The 16,808-nt window shown below is 35.9% G+C and overlaps 1 protein-coding gene across 4 annotated transcripts in view; it reads left to right on the top strand.

Moving 5' to 3' along the window:
• USP25 (ubiquitin specific peptidase 25) overlaps nt 1-16,173 on the top strand; it is a 93,463-nt gene extending 77,290 nt beyond the window's left edge. For 2 of the 4 annotated variants that reach the window (XM_052794164.1, XM_052794167.1), the window contains 8 exons: nt 1,196-1,309; nt 3,166-3,261; nt 6,727-6,905; nt 7,742-7,820; nt 9,659-9,738; nt 14,131-14,254; nt 14,919-15,114; nt 15,578-16,173. In XM_052794164.1, coding sequence (XP_052650124.1) covers nt 1,196-1,309; nt 3,166-3,261; nt 6,727-6,905; nt 7,742-7,820; nt 9,659-9,738; nt 14,131-14,254; nt 14,919-15,114; nt 15,578-15,750 — 1,041 coding nt within the window. In that variant the 3' untranslated portion in view covers nt 15,751-16,173. The remainder of the gene's footprint in view (nt 1-1,195; nt 1,310-3,165; nt 3,262-6,726; nt 6,906-7,741; nt 7,821-9,658; nt 9,739-14,130; nt 14,255-14,918; nt 15,115-15,577) is intronic. The other 2 variants (XM_052794165.1, XM_052794166.1) reach the window with 2 other exon arrangements.
• Nucleotides 16,174-16,808: the final 635 nt, after the last annotated feature.

Genomic DNA, 16,808 nt, shown 5'->3' with positions numbered 1-16,808 from the left:
AAACTCTTTTATTTAGAAGCAAATGTATTTCAGCTGTTAGAATCTAAAGCCAGTTTGTAGCTAGTCTGAAGATACTCTGTTAATGTTTAAAAGCTGCTCTCTGTATACCCAAATTTAACTTAAGCAGAATTGTGCTTCCCTTCTCAGTGTATCAGCATGCTTTTTAATTATTCTGCTTGCATATGCATTCTGACATGCAGGCATATATTCCTTTCCTCCCATTTTTGTTTGTCCATTTTAAAAGAAGGAAAGCCAATATCAGAACATGTAACAAACAGGATTGTAGGTTAGTCACCACATGATCATTTGTGTCCATTTTCTGCCCTGTTGTCCTTTTTTCTGCCCTCTGATTACAAGTCTTCCTTTGTATTTATACAGTACTGGGTGTAAATAGATACTATGTATGTTTCTGGAATCTTAGTTAAAAAATGAGACTATTGTAATAGTTGCAGAACAAGTAGCGTGGCACTCCGTGGTTGCTTAGATTAGAGTCAGGGTTTAAGTTCTTCAAATGTTGTGAACTGGCTATTATACAATGATAGACCATAGGAGCTGAGATTTGTCTCTGCTGTTGTTTAAAACTTACTTTAACATAGCAAGAATTCCAGTTACTAGCATAATCTTCCCCTGATTTTCTGTCTAATTACTCTTCTAAATAAATAAACCTTTTGAATGTAATGCACCTTTAAATATTCTTTCAAATATCTTGATTGCTAGAGGCTTCTTTGCATTTTTTTTTTTTTTTTCCCCAGAGCATCAGGAAATGTTAGCCTTTGGATTGTTTGCCATCCCTTAGTATGAATTCATCAGATACTTCAGATATATTTACTAATTTTTTGGTGAAATATATGAAAAGAACTGGTAGTTCACAGACTTTAACAACTGCCTTAAATTTATAATGGATGTTAGGGTTGCAATGCTGGCATGCTAACCTGTAAAGGTGTAATTAGTGAATAAAGAACAAATGAAATCTTTTTAGTAATTATGGCTTAACTTTAAAATGTACTGTTTAAAAAATTAAGAAACTAATTAATTAGAGAATATAAATAATATTTATAATTTTTTTCAGAACTTCAGCAGTGCACATCATTTTACTTGATCAGCCCGTCAGTTTGCGTCTCTGTAATTTTCTTTATTTTCTGATTATATTTTTTTTTTTCCCCACACACATACTGATAATGGTTTTCTTCTGCAGAGCTCTGATAATGCCCCAGCTCAACCAGCTCCTAACCAGCGAGTTGTAGAGGTGGCGATTCCTGATGTAGGGACTTTTGTGATTGAGTCAGAGGAGGGGGGTTATGACGATGAGGTACATTTGATTGCAGTTGTGTGCACCGCTCCTCCTCGGTGCTTTCAATTTTTGGCATGTTTGCACATCGTGACACCTAACAGACTTCTGCGAGACTAAATGCTTAGCAATTTGTAACCTTAACAATGTCGTAATTTGTAATGAAAGGAAAGCACTAGCTACTCTAATTGGGCATGCTTTGCATGGTACCATTTACACTGGAGGTATATCTGTCTTTTTAGTTGTGGAAGTTGAATGTTTGTGTTAGGCCAGATAGCCTTTGAAATGCTGGTGATAAACTGTGGGCTACTACATTATTTAAAAAGTGACAGGGTAGTGAGTGATGTTCTCAATATTTGTGCTTTCTTGTCAGTCCAATAAAGCTAATGTTCAAGTCTGATCCCTTATTTGCCAAGGTTAAGCTTTTCGGACTTTAAGGATTAAATTATCCATGGAAATAACCTGAAACTGATATGGCTGGTGGAGCTGACTCTGCCAAAACTTAAGGAAAAAAAGAAAAAAAACAAACTAATTCCTTTTTTCCTAATTCAGACTCAGGGTGGTGCGTGTACCTGGTACTACTTGAGGAACAGATGAGAGGCCCGTGTTATCCTGAGAGATGTTATATTCTGCTGCCCTATTTGAGCAGCAGAAAGCAACACTGCCAGGTCATCAAACTGTCCTGCCTTGACACTGCTTACTCCGTGTTTGTTTTGGTTGGGCATAGCGTTGGTGCACCCCATATTCTCAGGCATCTGAGCATGTGTTCTTGGTGGGCTATGGGGACTTTTGCTTCCCTAGACAAATGGATATTTCAGGTATTCTGCCTTGTCATTGTGATCAGTTGTAACTGGGAGTATGGGGTGGGGAATAAAATTAATTAATTGACATTGTCACACTGAGTTTGGCTTCTCACAGATGTGTAGTCTCCACCTTGAACGACAGGAGGATTTAGCCGAATGACCTGCTTTTTTGTTGTTTTTTTTTTTTCTTTTCCACTGTTGTCCCCATGCCATTGTCTTTCTAGAGGATGATAACTTTCTTCCCTATTTCCTTTTCCTTTTGTAAGTTTATTCACTTTTTTTTTAATGTTGTTCTTACACGTCGGAAACTCTTCTGGAGAGCGTGGGGTTCTTCTTTTTTGGTTGCTGTGCCAGTTGCTGTGCCAGCTATACCTTGGGCAGGGAGAGAAGGGAGTATTTTTCTTTGCTCACAGATAACAAAGGGGAAAGGCCGTTCTGAGTAACCTAGGTGTATCAAATTGTTTGTGTATAACTGATGTGAGTAGCTGTGAGATGTGTGTCTTATGTTTGGCTTTGTGTTTGTTAAATGTTTTGGGTTTGATTTTTAAGAATTTGTCTGCAAATGCTTCAGGGACCAATTGCATTTGCAGCAATGGGTCCCTTATTTTGATGTTGAAATATGCATAAAATACAGGCAGTGTAGTTTACTATGTTTTTAGTATAGTGTATATGAAGTGTGATTGGGTGATTTTTCTAGTTAAAACGTTTTTTTTAAATCCTTTGGTGGCCATGGGTAGCACTCATTCAGTATGAAGCTTCTGATGGATACTAATGCTGAACAATGCATGTTCCTTTCCTGGGAAGTTTTGACGATGTAACTTTTAAATTGTATTTGACACAGTTCTTCAATTTTTTTTGTAAGCTTCCTTTAATCATATGTTATTACAGTAAAAATATATACACATGCCATGACTGATTTGCAGAATATGCACACCAGATCTGTAATGAAATGTGCCATTTCAATGTATGCATGCATTAAGTTGCGTTTTATCTTGCATGAGACTAAAAGCATATTGAATTTGGTCATTAAAATATTAATCATTCAAAACTTTTACCTTAAATCCCTTGTGGCAGGTCATGCTGACCCCGAACATGCAAGGTATTATCATGGCTATAGGTAAAGCCAGGAGTGTTTATGACAGGTGTGGGCCAGAAGCAGGGTTCTTTAAGGTACAACTAACATTTTCAACTTTTTCTCCTCTGACTTTTCTTGTTAGATATGCCTTCTTCCTCCACCCTTTGATGCATATTAAGACTGTTCCAGTGTTTATACATACTCCTCTAAGATATCAGTCCTCCATTTAGAAATTTCTTTCTTGAAAAAGACAGCTATTTCCCTGTTGATTCAGTGTACACTGCCTTGATATCAGTAGCTTTATATACCTTTCTGCATTTTAGCTTTCTAATAATAGTAGCAAGTAACATGAAACCTAGATATTCAATAAGAATATGGTTTGGTTTTTTTCCCGTTAGTAACAAAAAACATGTCTTCGCTAGACTTTTCAGGACATCATTTTCACCCAGGGACATCAGTGTATAGTCATTTGTTTATTTCAAAGAGATGTTCTTGTTTTGTACTCCTTAAAAGATTTTTAGTAAATCTAAATTACTTTTTTTTGTGTAACTGCATGGATGTCAATGCTATTTATTTATGCAGCGTTTTATTACTGGGAATTAGACACTAGCCTTTTTGTGGTTTCAAAATGATACTAGATTTAAAATGTGTTAGTTGTCTTAAATACACAAAGTTCTGAGCATTTTTAGCTCATGATCTTTTTAATTTTCAGGGTATTAGGGAATTACTTTGACATGATGTAAAATCCTTTCAAATGTGATCTGGAGAAGGGGAAGAAGTTTCTTTGTTGTTGAGTAGCAGTCTGTTTTTTTCTTAATTGTTATGGTGTAGGTGCACTAGAAGAAATTGTAAAAACCAAAAGAAACAAAAAAATCCCAAACAAACAACAGCCAAACAAAAACCAAACAAAACTCCACCACCAAAAAATTCTCCAACCCCTTAGTAAGGAAACTGAAGTCTTATGGATTGGTTTGTTTGTCTGTTTGTGTGGGTGTTTGTAATGGATACTTAGAGAAGTGTTATGACCATAACACTTGTTTGCAGGGCTGTCTCAGTTAGCCGTGCCTGCCCTCAGGGAATGGAGAGACACCTGCCATAGCCTCTGTTTAGTGAAATAGATTTGGTTTGGGATTTAGTGCTGGAGTGTTTTGGTTTGTTTTTTTTTTTTTTTCAAATTTCTTACTTAATGAAAAGATGTCAATCTCTTATTTTTTTTAAGTTGGAAAAAAAATCCTCATTTGATCAAATCAAACTCTTTACCAGAAAGTTTAATTACACCTAATTATTTTTTAATATGAAGGGTGTTTTGATAATTTTAAAACAAAAATGCAGTTCAAAATAGAACTGTACTTAGTGCTTCAGAGTTACCAAAACAATGCTCAGTTGAAATGTTCTTTGGTGTTAATTTTGAATGCTTAAACATTTTCACGAGGGACAGAATTTGTCTTTGGATGACAAAATGTTCTGACACTAAGTTGTTGGAGAGTAGAAAAGTTTCCTTGCTCATTTTCTGTTGAATCATGTTTGCAATAACTTGGAAGAAGTGGAACTTGCCTCATTTTTGAGGAATACATTAGTATGAACGTATGCAGATGAAGTGGTCCTGCTTAGTAACAAAATTTGTATTTTGAAACATATCAGATGAAATCTCATGTTACTCCATAAACTTATTGTAAAAGCTTCTATGATATTTTTTAATACTGTCATACTCTGAATTTCTTCATGTCTGGTTTTTATAGAATGACTGTTTACAGAAAATTGTGGGTTTTTTCTATGATGTCTTTGTTTTAGTGTAACCCAGCTAAAACCTATTTGATGTGGGTCATTGTTACTGCAAAGGTTTCACTCCCCCTTTAGATCTCAGGCTTGAGACATGACTAATACAAACCTATTAAGATATTTCTTGATCAATGACCTCTTCCAATCGTCCTTCTTTAAACTTTGTAGACAGTTCCTTGCAGAATGTTTGCCTTCAGATCTTTATATAACATTCTCAGTGAGAAAATGGAAGCATGTAATACTTTTTTCTACTGTCCCTTTTTCCTGTGTTCTGTGTAAAGAAATAGTGTTATTTTTTCATTGTACATAGGATTTCTGAATCTATAGTATACCATTTTATTTTGTTTAAATATGTATATAAAATACAGGTTTTGTGTTGCATTTTTTTCCTACTTCTAAGTAATTCTCTGAAAAATTAAATGTCTAATAGCAATTGCTTTTTGTTTCTGGCCTACCCCAATAAACAGGGTTTAACTGCATAGTTATCCATGTTGGGTTTCTAATGGTAGAACTTCTTCTGATGTAAGATAATAGAAACTCTGTCTGTGGCTTTTGATATTTATAATCAGTTTTCCCAAACTTCCTTTTTAATGATAGTGCATATGATTAGTATTTAAAAACACTGATGCAGAACTTTCTCTTAAGTTTTAAAAGTTCTCCACACGCTCTGTGTTTAAGCCTGTCTGAATAGTGTCCTACCCACGTGTTTAGTCCTGAAAAAATGTGTATTAGCAGAGGATGGGAGCCCAAATTTCTGATAGTTAAACATCAAGAAGTTACCTGCTACTGCCAGGTATTTCAACTTAAAGGAATTTGAAATATTGAACAGGCTATTTTTCTGCCTGCTTTGGAGCTTTATTTTGTGCATATGTTGTATTGAAACATTGCTAATGTGTGAAGCTACTGTATTAAGTCATTTGTTTCAAGTTGGCATTTAGTGTTAGCAAACAATCTGATCATCTCCCTACTTTGAGAGATAAATTATGGAACATATTAACATTTGTCACCATTTTTCTAATTATTTTTCTTGTTGCTCATGTTCATGCTGTATAGTTTCAGTGAATAAAATCTAATGAACGTAACAGATGATGTTCGTTAAAATCTAATGTGCTGGCAAAGCTGGAAGAGTAAATGCTTCTGATGACCTCTAAAGTCAATCTAAAATATTCAGTGAGGACTCTGTCCTGCCCTATAGGAGACTAACACTATTTGTATTGAAGTATTATTTTCTTTAGAAATACTACAATTTGATTTTTGTTGAAAAACATTTTCCATTTTCACTTAGTGTTCATGAAACTTTCTGTAGAGTTTGTTTTATTCATGTATTTACATTTTAATGATGTATTAGAGGTGCCTTTTTTACCTTATGAGATTTTAGAAGATTCCTTTAAGTAAAGTGTCTGAAATCTTATACTGCTTTTGGACTGTAAATGCTTAAAGAAGCCTCTCTAGGGATTGGATAAACCTTGTCTCAGGGAGATGTAGCACAGGATTGGAGCTGCTTTTGAAGTAAAGGTCCTCCTGGGATTTTGGCAGGCTTAGATGGGGAGAGGCAAGAACAACTTTACCATTTGTCTGGGGTTTTTTGTGGTTTTTTTTTTTGTTGTTTTTGTTTTTCTTTTTTAAAGATAGTTCAGACTTGTTAGAAGGGTGGACTATGGAATTGTTAAACAATTATTTTGTAGACAAAAGTCCATGGGACATGAATTATCCTGTTAGTATCTGTGACATTTAAGAGTTAAAAGCCAGAAAGAATAATGTATATTTTTTAAATTATTTAGGCAATTAAATTGGAATACACGCGTTTGCTAAAATTAGCCCAGGAAGATCCACCACCTGAATGTGATTACCGTTTGCGTCATGCAATTGTTTACTTCATCCAAAACCAGGCACCAAAGAAGATAATTGAGAGAACATTATTGGAACAGTTTGGAGATCACAATCTTAGCTTTGATGAAAGGTAATAACATCTGCATGTCTCATTTCCTGTGCTCATGAATGTTCTCTGATGTGTGGAGATGCCCCTTCATATTCAGATTGTGCGTGTAATAGAGGGAAGGCTAATGTGTTTGTTTGGCTTCACCTTCTAGTTAATAGCTTGCAAGTATATTTTGTAAAAAAAAAAAAAGAAAAAATAATCTTTATAAAAATCTCTGTAAAGAGTAAGCAAGAACTTGGGTTTCTATTGGTATGAAATAAGGAGAAATGCTCAGTGTTGTTCATAATTTTGCACATAGGTTTCTGTACCTGCTTTCAAAACACTGTGTAAGGCTGTGTAATTTGCATTTCTTCACTGCCCTGAAAGCCAGCAGTAGACAGCAAAACCTTGCAAGCTAGATAACTTACTTGAAAGCAAGACAATGTCTATCTCTTTTCCACTCAAAACTCCATATATTTACTTATTTAAATAAATAAATAAATTGGAAGGTAAAGAACATTAGTCTGATTTCTGTGTAGTGAATAATCCTCTAATGTTACTTTTGCAAAGTAAATATTGGGGAGTTTCAAGCCATCTGAACTTTAAATTAAAAAGAAAGACTAAGCAATGTGGCAATCTAGCAAAATAAAAAAAGGAGTAATTCTTAAATAGCACAGGCCCCCATCACACATACTTCACAAGTATGCCCTCTCCTGCTGATTATGCCATGCATAAGAAAAAGCACATTTTCCACTGTGTTTTCATGCTGTTTTGCATAAGGCTGTAGCTTATACTGTTTGAGGCTGCTATCTTTGTATGAATAATATCCTTTGTGAATTTCCAGTAATATTCCATGATTTCTTGTTGCTTTTTGTAAGGTGCCGTAACATAATGAAGGTTGCTCAAGCTAAACTTGAAATGATAAAGCCAGATGAAGTAAACATGGAGGAATACGAGGTCAGTGTTTTTTATGCTTTGCATTAAATTGTAATGTGAAGTAGTTATCAGTAAGCTGAATTTTATCTACATAAATTTCTTCTTGTCTTACACTGAGAAGTTAAAACTGGTTGTTGAAAGACCCTTTATTTGTAGGAAGGCTGTTCTGATCAGTTGATCTAAAGCTGTTTTTTTCCACATCTGTAATTCCAATGACTTGAGCCATAAATAAATGTCAAGTTCGAGTCTGTCCTTTACTACTTAATGTGTCTTGACGTCACTAATAATTTATCACCGTACGAGCCAACTGGCTTTCTCTAGTCAGAAACAGCTAGCAGTGAAGGAGTGAGAGTGGTCTAAGCCCAGCATTTTGAGAACCGTGTCACAGGCAGTCACATCTGTGCTTTTCCTCTGTCTGTCTCTGCAGCCATTCCCATTTTTTTACAAGCACCAGATTCTTTTGTTTGCTGAGACCATACATAACCAGTTTATGCATTTAATTTTTCATCCTGTGCTATTTAGAAAAACTTGGAAAGAAAAAAAGCATATCTCGGATAATAAATCATAGTGACTAACATTTGCCAAAATAATTCATGTCATATTTAAAGCTAAGTCTGTAGCTGATCTTACAGCATCAGTTTCAACTCTCCATAATACTCTTCATTAAGGCCTCTTAACAGTGGATATTTATGTCCTAGGCAGATTCCAGTGCACCACTTAGATCTCATCGTTGTGCTATTAGCTCCAAACAGCTTGGTCAGGAGGACTATGGGAGTAATCTATCCCTTAACAAGCCAAATGAAAAATATTTACTTGTCATTTCTCGTTACTGAGTTCAGGACCTACAGTAGATGCTACTACATTACAATGTGCCCTCCCTACCCTGTGAGGGGTAGGGATGCTCATAGTGGGATTTCTGTTGCATTTTTTTAGGCTGTGCAAGGCTCAGTATCTTACCATTTGCTGAATGGCATTGCACAGGTAGAATAAACAATTCTGGACTTAGCTTTAAGAAAGAGAGAGTGGGGGTGTCTTTATTCCCCTGCAGATACGTGCCACTTTTTTAGCTCCTGAGGCAGATAGCTGGTGGTTTCTCCAAAGATTGTATCAGTATTTGTCCTGTATAGTAAGCTGGTATTTCGTGGACCCTTTCTCATGCTCTTTGTGTTGAATCTGTAAGTGGCTATGTATTATGGTTTGCTGTCCCCTATTTTATCTTTAATGAGCAATTGAAAGTTGGCTACTAACCAATTGCAGTAAAAGTGTCTTTCTCACTTCGAGCATTTACCTGTAAAGTGTACCAGTAGTCACTTTGTATAAATGGTGATGCAGTAAGATAAATGTTTTGCTCCAATATAAACAACTCCACAGTCTGAATTGCATTTGATTTTTTTTGTCACTTCCCATGTAAAGTGCTCAGGCTTTTTCTGTCATTCTTACATTGAAAATTAAGCTTAATGTTTAGTGTATGAGAAAGCTTTCTAACACTTTCTGAGTAAACAACTGAGTGAGGGAAGAAAAAAAAGCCTATTAGCTTCTCAGCTCTTCTTGAGAAGAAAAAGGGGATCTCATAATTCTGACTGTGGCTCTCCAAAGATGCTTTGTGTTCCTTTCAAATGGTAATACATTTGGTAAAAATAATCTTATCTAGAAATATTTTAGATATTTAAGAAACTTTCTTTTTATTGAGGGAGGGGGGATTCAGGCAGACTTTCCACACATACAAACTTACTAGGGGTTCTTAGCACTAACTATGAGTATTCAGTGCTAAGTAAAGTGTGTGGCTTACAATTTTTTTTAAATTTTTTTTTTATTTCATGTTTGTGGATGAAATTCTATATACCCTTTCTTATATGCAGAGATGGCATCAAGACTATAGAAATTTCAGGGAAACAACCATGTTTCTCATGGTAGGATTGGAATTTTTCCAAAAAAAGAGGTAAGTGGTTGTGTACAACTCAAATTTAGTAGAGCGATTTGAAGGCAAAATGTAATATTGATAAGTAAAGCTATTTTTTTAAATTAAGAATTGTTTTAAAGTGTTGTTCATTTAAGTTAAGCATTTATTCGATCCATTAATGTCTTCAGTCTTACATTTACCTCAAAGTTTCAAGCAACTTCTATTCTTAATCTCCATTTCCAATCTCTTATCAAGCCATGGACTCTTTTCAGAGAACCCTCCACATGTACCTGTGTTCCTCCTTCTCTCCTACTCTTGAGTGCTCTGGATATCCCTTGGACATAAAAATCTTTCCTCTCTGGCACCACATGCACATACATTTATCTGCTTTCATCAGCAATCACAATTATTCAAGTCCCTGCCTTATCTGTATTGGGTCTTCTCACAGAAGCAAAGTTTTGCCTTCTGCATTTGTCTGAGCCAAAATTCCACACATGATGGGTTTTAAAGGTCAGGAAAAAAGAACATACTTGAGGAAAACTATAATGCATAACTATCGTAGTTGTAGCTAATTCTTCTTAGCTCCGTGAGGCAGTGGTGATTCTTTCGCTTCTCTTTTTGAACCAAGTCAGGAATTGTGGCTATATAAAATTGGTGACATTTATTTACTTAACGCCCTACAGCTAAAATTTATTCTCTGATCTACTACATGCAACAAGGATGGTGATTACAGTGTAAATGCCTCAAAGCATTCTGCAGAAGAGTCTGAAACATAATTGTTCAAAAGTACCTCCTCGTCCCATGCCCAGCCAAAGGAATGAAACGATTAGCTGCAAAATATCCAGTGGCTGACACTGGTGGTGTGAAAATTAAGCACATGATACAAACTTTTGATGGTCAAAACAATTCTGTAGTCAATCACTGATTATTTTTTTTTTTTCGTATAACACAGTAGGTAGAGGAATTATAGTGGGAATCAAACTTAATTTCTTTTCTGTATGTTTTGTAGTAAATTGCTTCATATTTCTCTTTCTTGTCTTGTATGCTCCAGAAAAAGAAAGGCCCCAAATAAACCAGGAAAATTGATTGGAATAGACATCGGCTTGTCTTTGTGACAAGCTATGTCTTTGTATAGTAGTCTTGGTTTGTCTTCTGGTTCCTAGCATGTAATAAATAGTACATTGATTAATAATCTAAATTGCAATATGCTACACTTTGTCAGTCTTAAACAGCTTATGTACAAAGGTTGGTCAGAAGATTACCTGGCTTATTTGAAAAATAAACACTCTGGTACTGCTTGATCCCTTAAGGAGGCAAAAATGTCTCGGGTGTTGGTGTGGTATATAGGAACCCTCCTTGTTACACCAGACTTCATGCATGCTTTAAGCATGTAGGCAGGAACGGAAGATCTTCAAGTTCCTTGGCACTGGGACTCCAGGATGGCACCTTTGACTGCAAAATACCAGTGTTTTCACTAATCTGCTTCTTAACATAATATATTCTGATTATGCCAGGGGGAGGGAGGGAAGCACAGGTTTCTGCTATGTGCTGAACAGTGTTTTTTATATAGTTTTCCATTATTTACATTAACTTGGAGAATTAGCATGAGGCATTTGTTACCAAACATCTTCGTAATTTAGAAAACAAGCCTGTAATGACCAGTCTTAAACTCTGATATTTGTCAGAAATAAAAAAGTATGGTATTATCAGACTCATCTAACATCCAAAGAAGTGTAGCATTCATTCCCTTTGGCAAGAAATGCAATTTCATAAATGCTTCAAGAGGTATTTAATACAAAGACAGTAAGACTAGAGTTAAGCATGCTTAGAGGGTGGGTGAGGATCGGGGTATCCATTGACCTCTCTAAAGCCATCTATTGCAATTACGCACCCATGTCTCAGCTACAGGTTCCCAAAGGACTGAGATATTTACTGAGGTTCACATCTTGTACACTCCAGAGGGCAGCAGTACCATCTTTATCCTGAAAAAGAGACTAAATTGATGAACACTTCCAGTTCCCTTATTAACACTGAAATCATAAAAATGTAACTTTAAAAATATTTATGAAAATATAGACTTTCATAATTGAAATACGACCTTCATTAACAGGACTGTTTTGAGGCTTTTTTTCAGAAACTCATCTCCCTCAGTGGACCAACTTTTCTTAGTTTTAATAACACTAATTGATACCTAGCAGCACTCAATCTCTAAATGGAGGCAAAAAATGGCCTTTATCCAGGTGGTCTCTGATATACTGTGTTGAACAAACACAAAATCAACATTAAAAATGTAGTTTGGTGTATCTTTTTCATGCCTAGTTTCAGTATTCACTCAGTAATAATAATTAAAAATAGCTTGCCTTCCTGTTAGATTGCACTACAGTTGTTTCAGGGAAAGGTCACACAACTGGGGGAAGGAGCAGGAAGATAGGGACTGGGAATAATGCCACTACCAGCAGCAAGTTCTAGTTCAGTCTAGAAAAGAGGAGGCTGAGGGGAGACCTTATTGCTCTCTACAACTACCTGAAAGGGGGTTGTAGTGAGGTGGGTGTTGGTCTCTTCTGTCAGGTGTCTGGAGATAGGACAAGAGGAAATGGCCTCAAGTTGAGGCAAGGGAGATTTAGGTTAGATATTAGGAAAAATTTTTTTACTGAGAGGGTTGTCAGGTATTGGAACAGGCTGCCCAGGGAAGTGGTTGAGTCACCATCCCTGGAGATATTCAAAAAGCGAGTGGACAAGGGTACTCCAGGGCATGGTTTAGGGGGCACGGTTAATGGTTGGACTCGATGATCTTGAAGGTCTTTTCCAACCGAAATGATTCTATGATTCTATGATTCTATTCTAAGTTTTTAATTTGGATCAACTGAGGTTTTGTCACTGTAATTTCAACCTGCAGTTTCACAAATAACTGAACTAAGAATGAAAGGGGAGAGAAGGTCCTGCTCCTCTGGCTTTATATCCAGCAATTCCAGTTGCTTGCAATCATCTTCTCCCCTTTCCTCCTACATTAAGTTTTCTGCTGTCTGGTCAGTTGTGTCGGTGATCAGTGGTGTGAAGAGTTTTCATGGGCAGGAGAAATGGACTTGAGGAGAGGGTAATAGGACTTCTTTTAATGAAAGCACAGCTTTGTATTTTGAGGACAAAAAGGTGGAGAACAGTGACTGTACTAATATGTTAATTACTTAAGCAATAAATATTTGGAATTGCAAGAGACTATGAGCAGATCTCATGGTGGAAGAAATAACTTCGCAGTAGATTCTGAAATTATGGCATTGGGCTTCATCTTGCACTTCTAAAGAGGGATATTAGAAGGTAAAGCTTTAAGGAACTATTGCTATTTCAAGTAGCCTTTTCCCTTCTTTTTATGTTGTCTCATTGGGAGGCATTACTGTAAGTCTTGAGTTTGTCTACTTTCGAAAATTCTGACATGTATTTTTCAGGCATGCCCTCTCTGTGCTCCCACGATTTTTAGCCATTTTTAGTAGTTCGGTGGTTTGGTCTTGGTAGTTTAACCATGACTTCCTGTTCTCACTAGGAGTGAGTAAGTGCACAATGTACTGTTCCTCTAACACTCCATTAGGAAATTTCTTTTCCTAGATTTTTTTAGTTTGAATAAAAATGAGATTTCTAACTGCTTGTTTTTAGGGTAGCTGCCTGAACTGCTTTCAGTTGACTGTCTGTCATAACTGGGTTTCTGTAAGTCAGATAATTAATGGTTTAAATTGTTTGCTGGAAATGGTATGCAGCAGTATAAGGGGAGATTGTTAATCTGTGTGTGAAGGGAATCTGTTGATTATTAACTGTTAGGTTCTTAGGTCTTCTGTTACTCGTCCTTTAGCAATTAGGCTTGTATTTATCTTCTGCATTTAGATTAAAGACGGAAATATCAACAGTCTGTTAGCACTTCTGCTTTTGAAATGCTGTTGTGGCTTCCATCACTTTAGTCTTAAGTAGTTTGGAAGAACTTATAGTGAGGCTAAAAATTCACAGTTTATTTTTTAGAAATAAGGTGGCAGCTTTAAATCTTATTTGCTAAGGTGTAGAATACTATCAAGATAAATATGGCAACAGAAGATCAAACCTAATGTGACATAAGTGCATGCAGGAAAAATTTAAGTTTTCATGTATACTCAAGGATAATCCAAAGCTATTTTTGAAGTGAGTGAAATGATACGCATTGGTTTCAGTGAGCTTTGGATCAGACTTCATGTGCAAGTGATCTAACCTGATAACAAAAGAAATTGTTGTAATGTGCATAAAAGGCAAAATTGTGTGGTAGAAAAAACACCATTATGAAGAGATTGGTGGGGACGGGTGGACTTACAGTCAAACAAGCAAGTGAAGTTACCTATCTTGTGAAGAGCACAGTAGTTAGCTTAAAACAGGTGGTACCTGGATGTTGCATCTAATGTTGTTGTTTCTTTACTTCAGCTATATGGAAGCCTTGCTCTACCTTATCTATGCTTACCAGAATAACAAAGAACTCTTGTCCAAAGGCCCGTACAGAGGGCATGATGAAGAGCTGATATCTCACTACAGACGAGAATGTTTGCTAGTAAGTGAAGGGTGAAGTATGTTTCAAAAAGTTGAACTTGCTGCATAGCTTTAACAAAATTAATTAGTAGAAAAATGTTGCCATCACATAAACCAAAACCAACCCCAAACCCCTTTCATTAACAAGATTTGTGTCAGGAAAAAAAGCCAAAGTAAGAAGGAAAACATTATCCCCATTTTCCTTTTTGAATAATTAATCATCATCCTTATGATAGTAAATAGCGTGCTCACTGCCATCATGTCTGGGCTAGGTAGGAACAACTGTTGACAGTATTGGTGAGCAGACTCACCCTATTGCCACAGTTTGATGGGGAGACAAATATTGGAAAAGGCATCAGCAGGAAACAAGGGTTTTTTTCTTTGATTATGTCACTTTTAGCAATATTGAGAAAACAAAAGCAGGTGATAGGACCTCAGTCTTTAAAAAGAACAGCTGCAAAGGTTGGGTTGGCAGGTATCAAATGAAGCGTCTTTGAGGAATAGCACAAGATCAAGTGGTTTAATAGAATATATGCATCATTGCTGTAAATGTTAAAGCGCAACTGTGGTTAATGCAAATTACCAGGTAGCTTTGTAGGAAGGCTGCTTTAAAAGAAACTGATGCATGGTAGAATGTGAAATGCTGTATACTTAAAGGCTTTCCTTTTTTGTGGTGGTGTATGAAGAAACTAAATGAACATGCTGCAGCACTGTTTGAATCAGGAGATGATCAGGAAGTAAATAATGGCCTGATCATTATGAACGAGCTTATTGTCCCGTGTTTGCCATTACTACTGGTGGATGAAATGGAAGAAAAAGATATTGTTGCTGTGGAAGATATGAGAAACCGTTGGTGTTCCTATCTTGGACAAGAAATGGAACGTAAGTCATTTATTCATTAAGGTAAAAGGCCCTTGCAAAACTTTTTTTTTTTTTTTTTAAATATATATAAATGTGATGTTTTCAATGTCTTGAATTGAGCTTCTATCTTTTGTGCCTTGGTAATGTATTTTGAGCTACCTTGACTTGAATAATCCTGTAGACATTTAAGTAAATAGTTTTTCCATATATTGCACTGGGGTATTAGGCCTTAAAGGAAACACGCTTTTTGAATGGAGAAGCATTTGTGGTGTTAGACCATCTGAAGGGGCGTTTATATTAACATCTTACTAGGAATTGGTATGTCCTAATTATTGCTGGCAGACCTGAAGAAAGTGGATTATTCCAAGTGAAACTCCTCCTCTTCCCACCCACCAATAAAAAATAAGTCAATGTTGGGCAGAAAAAGGAGAATTCTACATGCAGACATAAATGCTTATGTTTGTTTTTCTTGTTTTATTTGCAGCTAACTTGCAAGAAAAGCTGACAGATTTCCTGCCAAAACTGCTAGATTGTTCTACAGAGATTAAAGGTTTCAATGACCCGCCAAAGTTACCCTCCTACTCCACACATGAACTGTGTGAAAGATATGCCCGAATCATGTTGTCACTCAGTCGAACTCCAGCTGATGGAAGATAAATTCTGCAACCTTCCTAAGCACATTGTATAAACTTTTTTAGTTCTTAAACCTTGCCTTCCTGTCACAGGGTTTGCTTGTTGCTGCTATAGTTTTTAACTTTTTTATTTTAATAACTGCAAAAGAGAAATGACTCTACAACTTTAGCCAGACTGCAAACAATTAAAGCTGAGAATCGCATGGCACTCAGTCGTTTCAACCAGAATTGATGCAACATGCAAGTCTGATCATTACGGCAAAACTGCTCTTTTTGCCACTTATCTGTTACAGTATTACTTTGCTTTTATCTTAAGATCCTTTACTTTATCAACAGCTGTCTGGATCATTTTGTGACTGCAACTACTTTAAGTGTCCAGTGCTGTGTAAATACATGGTACTTGGTAGCTTGTAAATGAAATGAAAGAATAAAGTTTTATTTATGGCTACTTCTGTGTTTGCAAGCAGATACCTTGTATACTAGTGTAAAATACGGGTATTTTTAGAAGAGATACAGTATATTGATGGGTTACTCAATTTTATAGACAAGGTTTTTCAGGATTTATGGCCAGTTTAGTTACAGGTAGTCGGAGATTACTGTATGTGAATATATTGAAAAACTGTCACAGTATTATACGCTACGTTTCTTTTGTATATTCTTTTCTGATCTGTATGATACTGCACCTGAACACTTTGTGTGTGTCTGTGGCCATGCCAAGTCTATTCTGATAGTAGGGACTGGCTTTTGAAGCAAAACAATAATGGCATCTTCCTTCATTCTAAAAAAAAAATTAGGAAGAGAAAAAAAAAAAAACAAACGTATTTTCAGTAGAAATATATTATACCCCCTGAGCAAAATTTTCTAGAAATTGATTCAAGTAGAGGAAATACAGGTTTTAAAAAAAGTGGAATTTGTGAAGCTTAAGAATTAACCTTTTTTTTTTTTTAATTGGTATTTTAGTCATGTAAGTGACCAGAAATAAAACCTTACGTTAATTCCTTACTTTAAATGGGTTGCTATTGTTGCAACAAAATATCTCAGAAGTCTTTTATCTGTCCTAATTAAATTTCTATTGCAAGTAAA

The sequence above is a fragment of the Harpia harpyja genome, chromosome 8 (genome assembly GCF_026419915.1).
Source record: "Harpia harpyja isolate bHarHar1 chromosome 8, bHarHar1 primary haplotype, whole genome shotgun sequence".
NCBI lineage: Eukaryota > Metazoa > Chordata > Aves > Accipitriformes > Accipitridae > Harpia > Harpia harpyja.
Note: the sequence above shows the minus strand (reverse complement) of the source record. Positions and strands in the feature narration are given on the sequence as shown.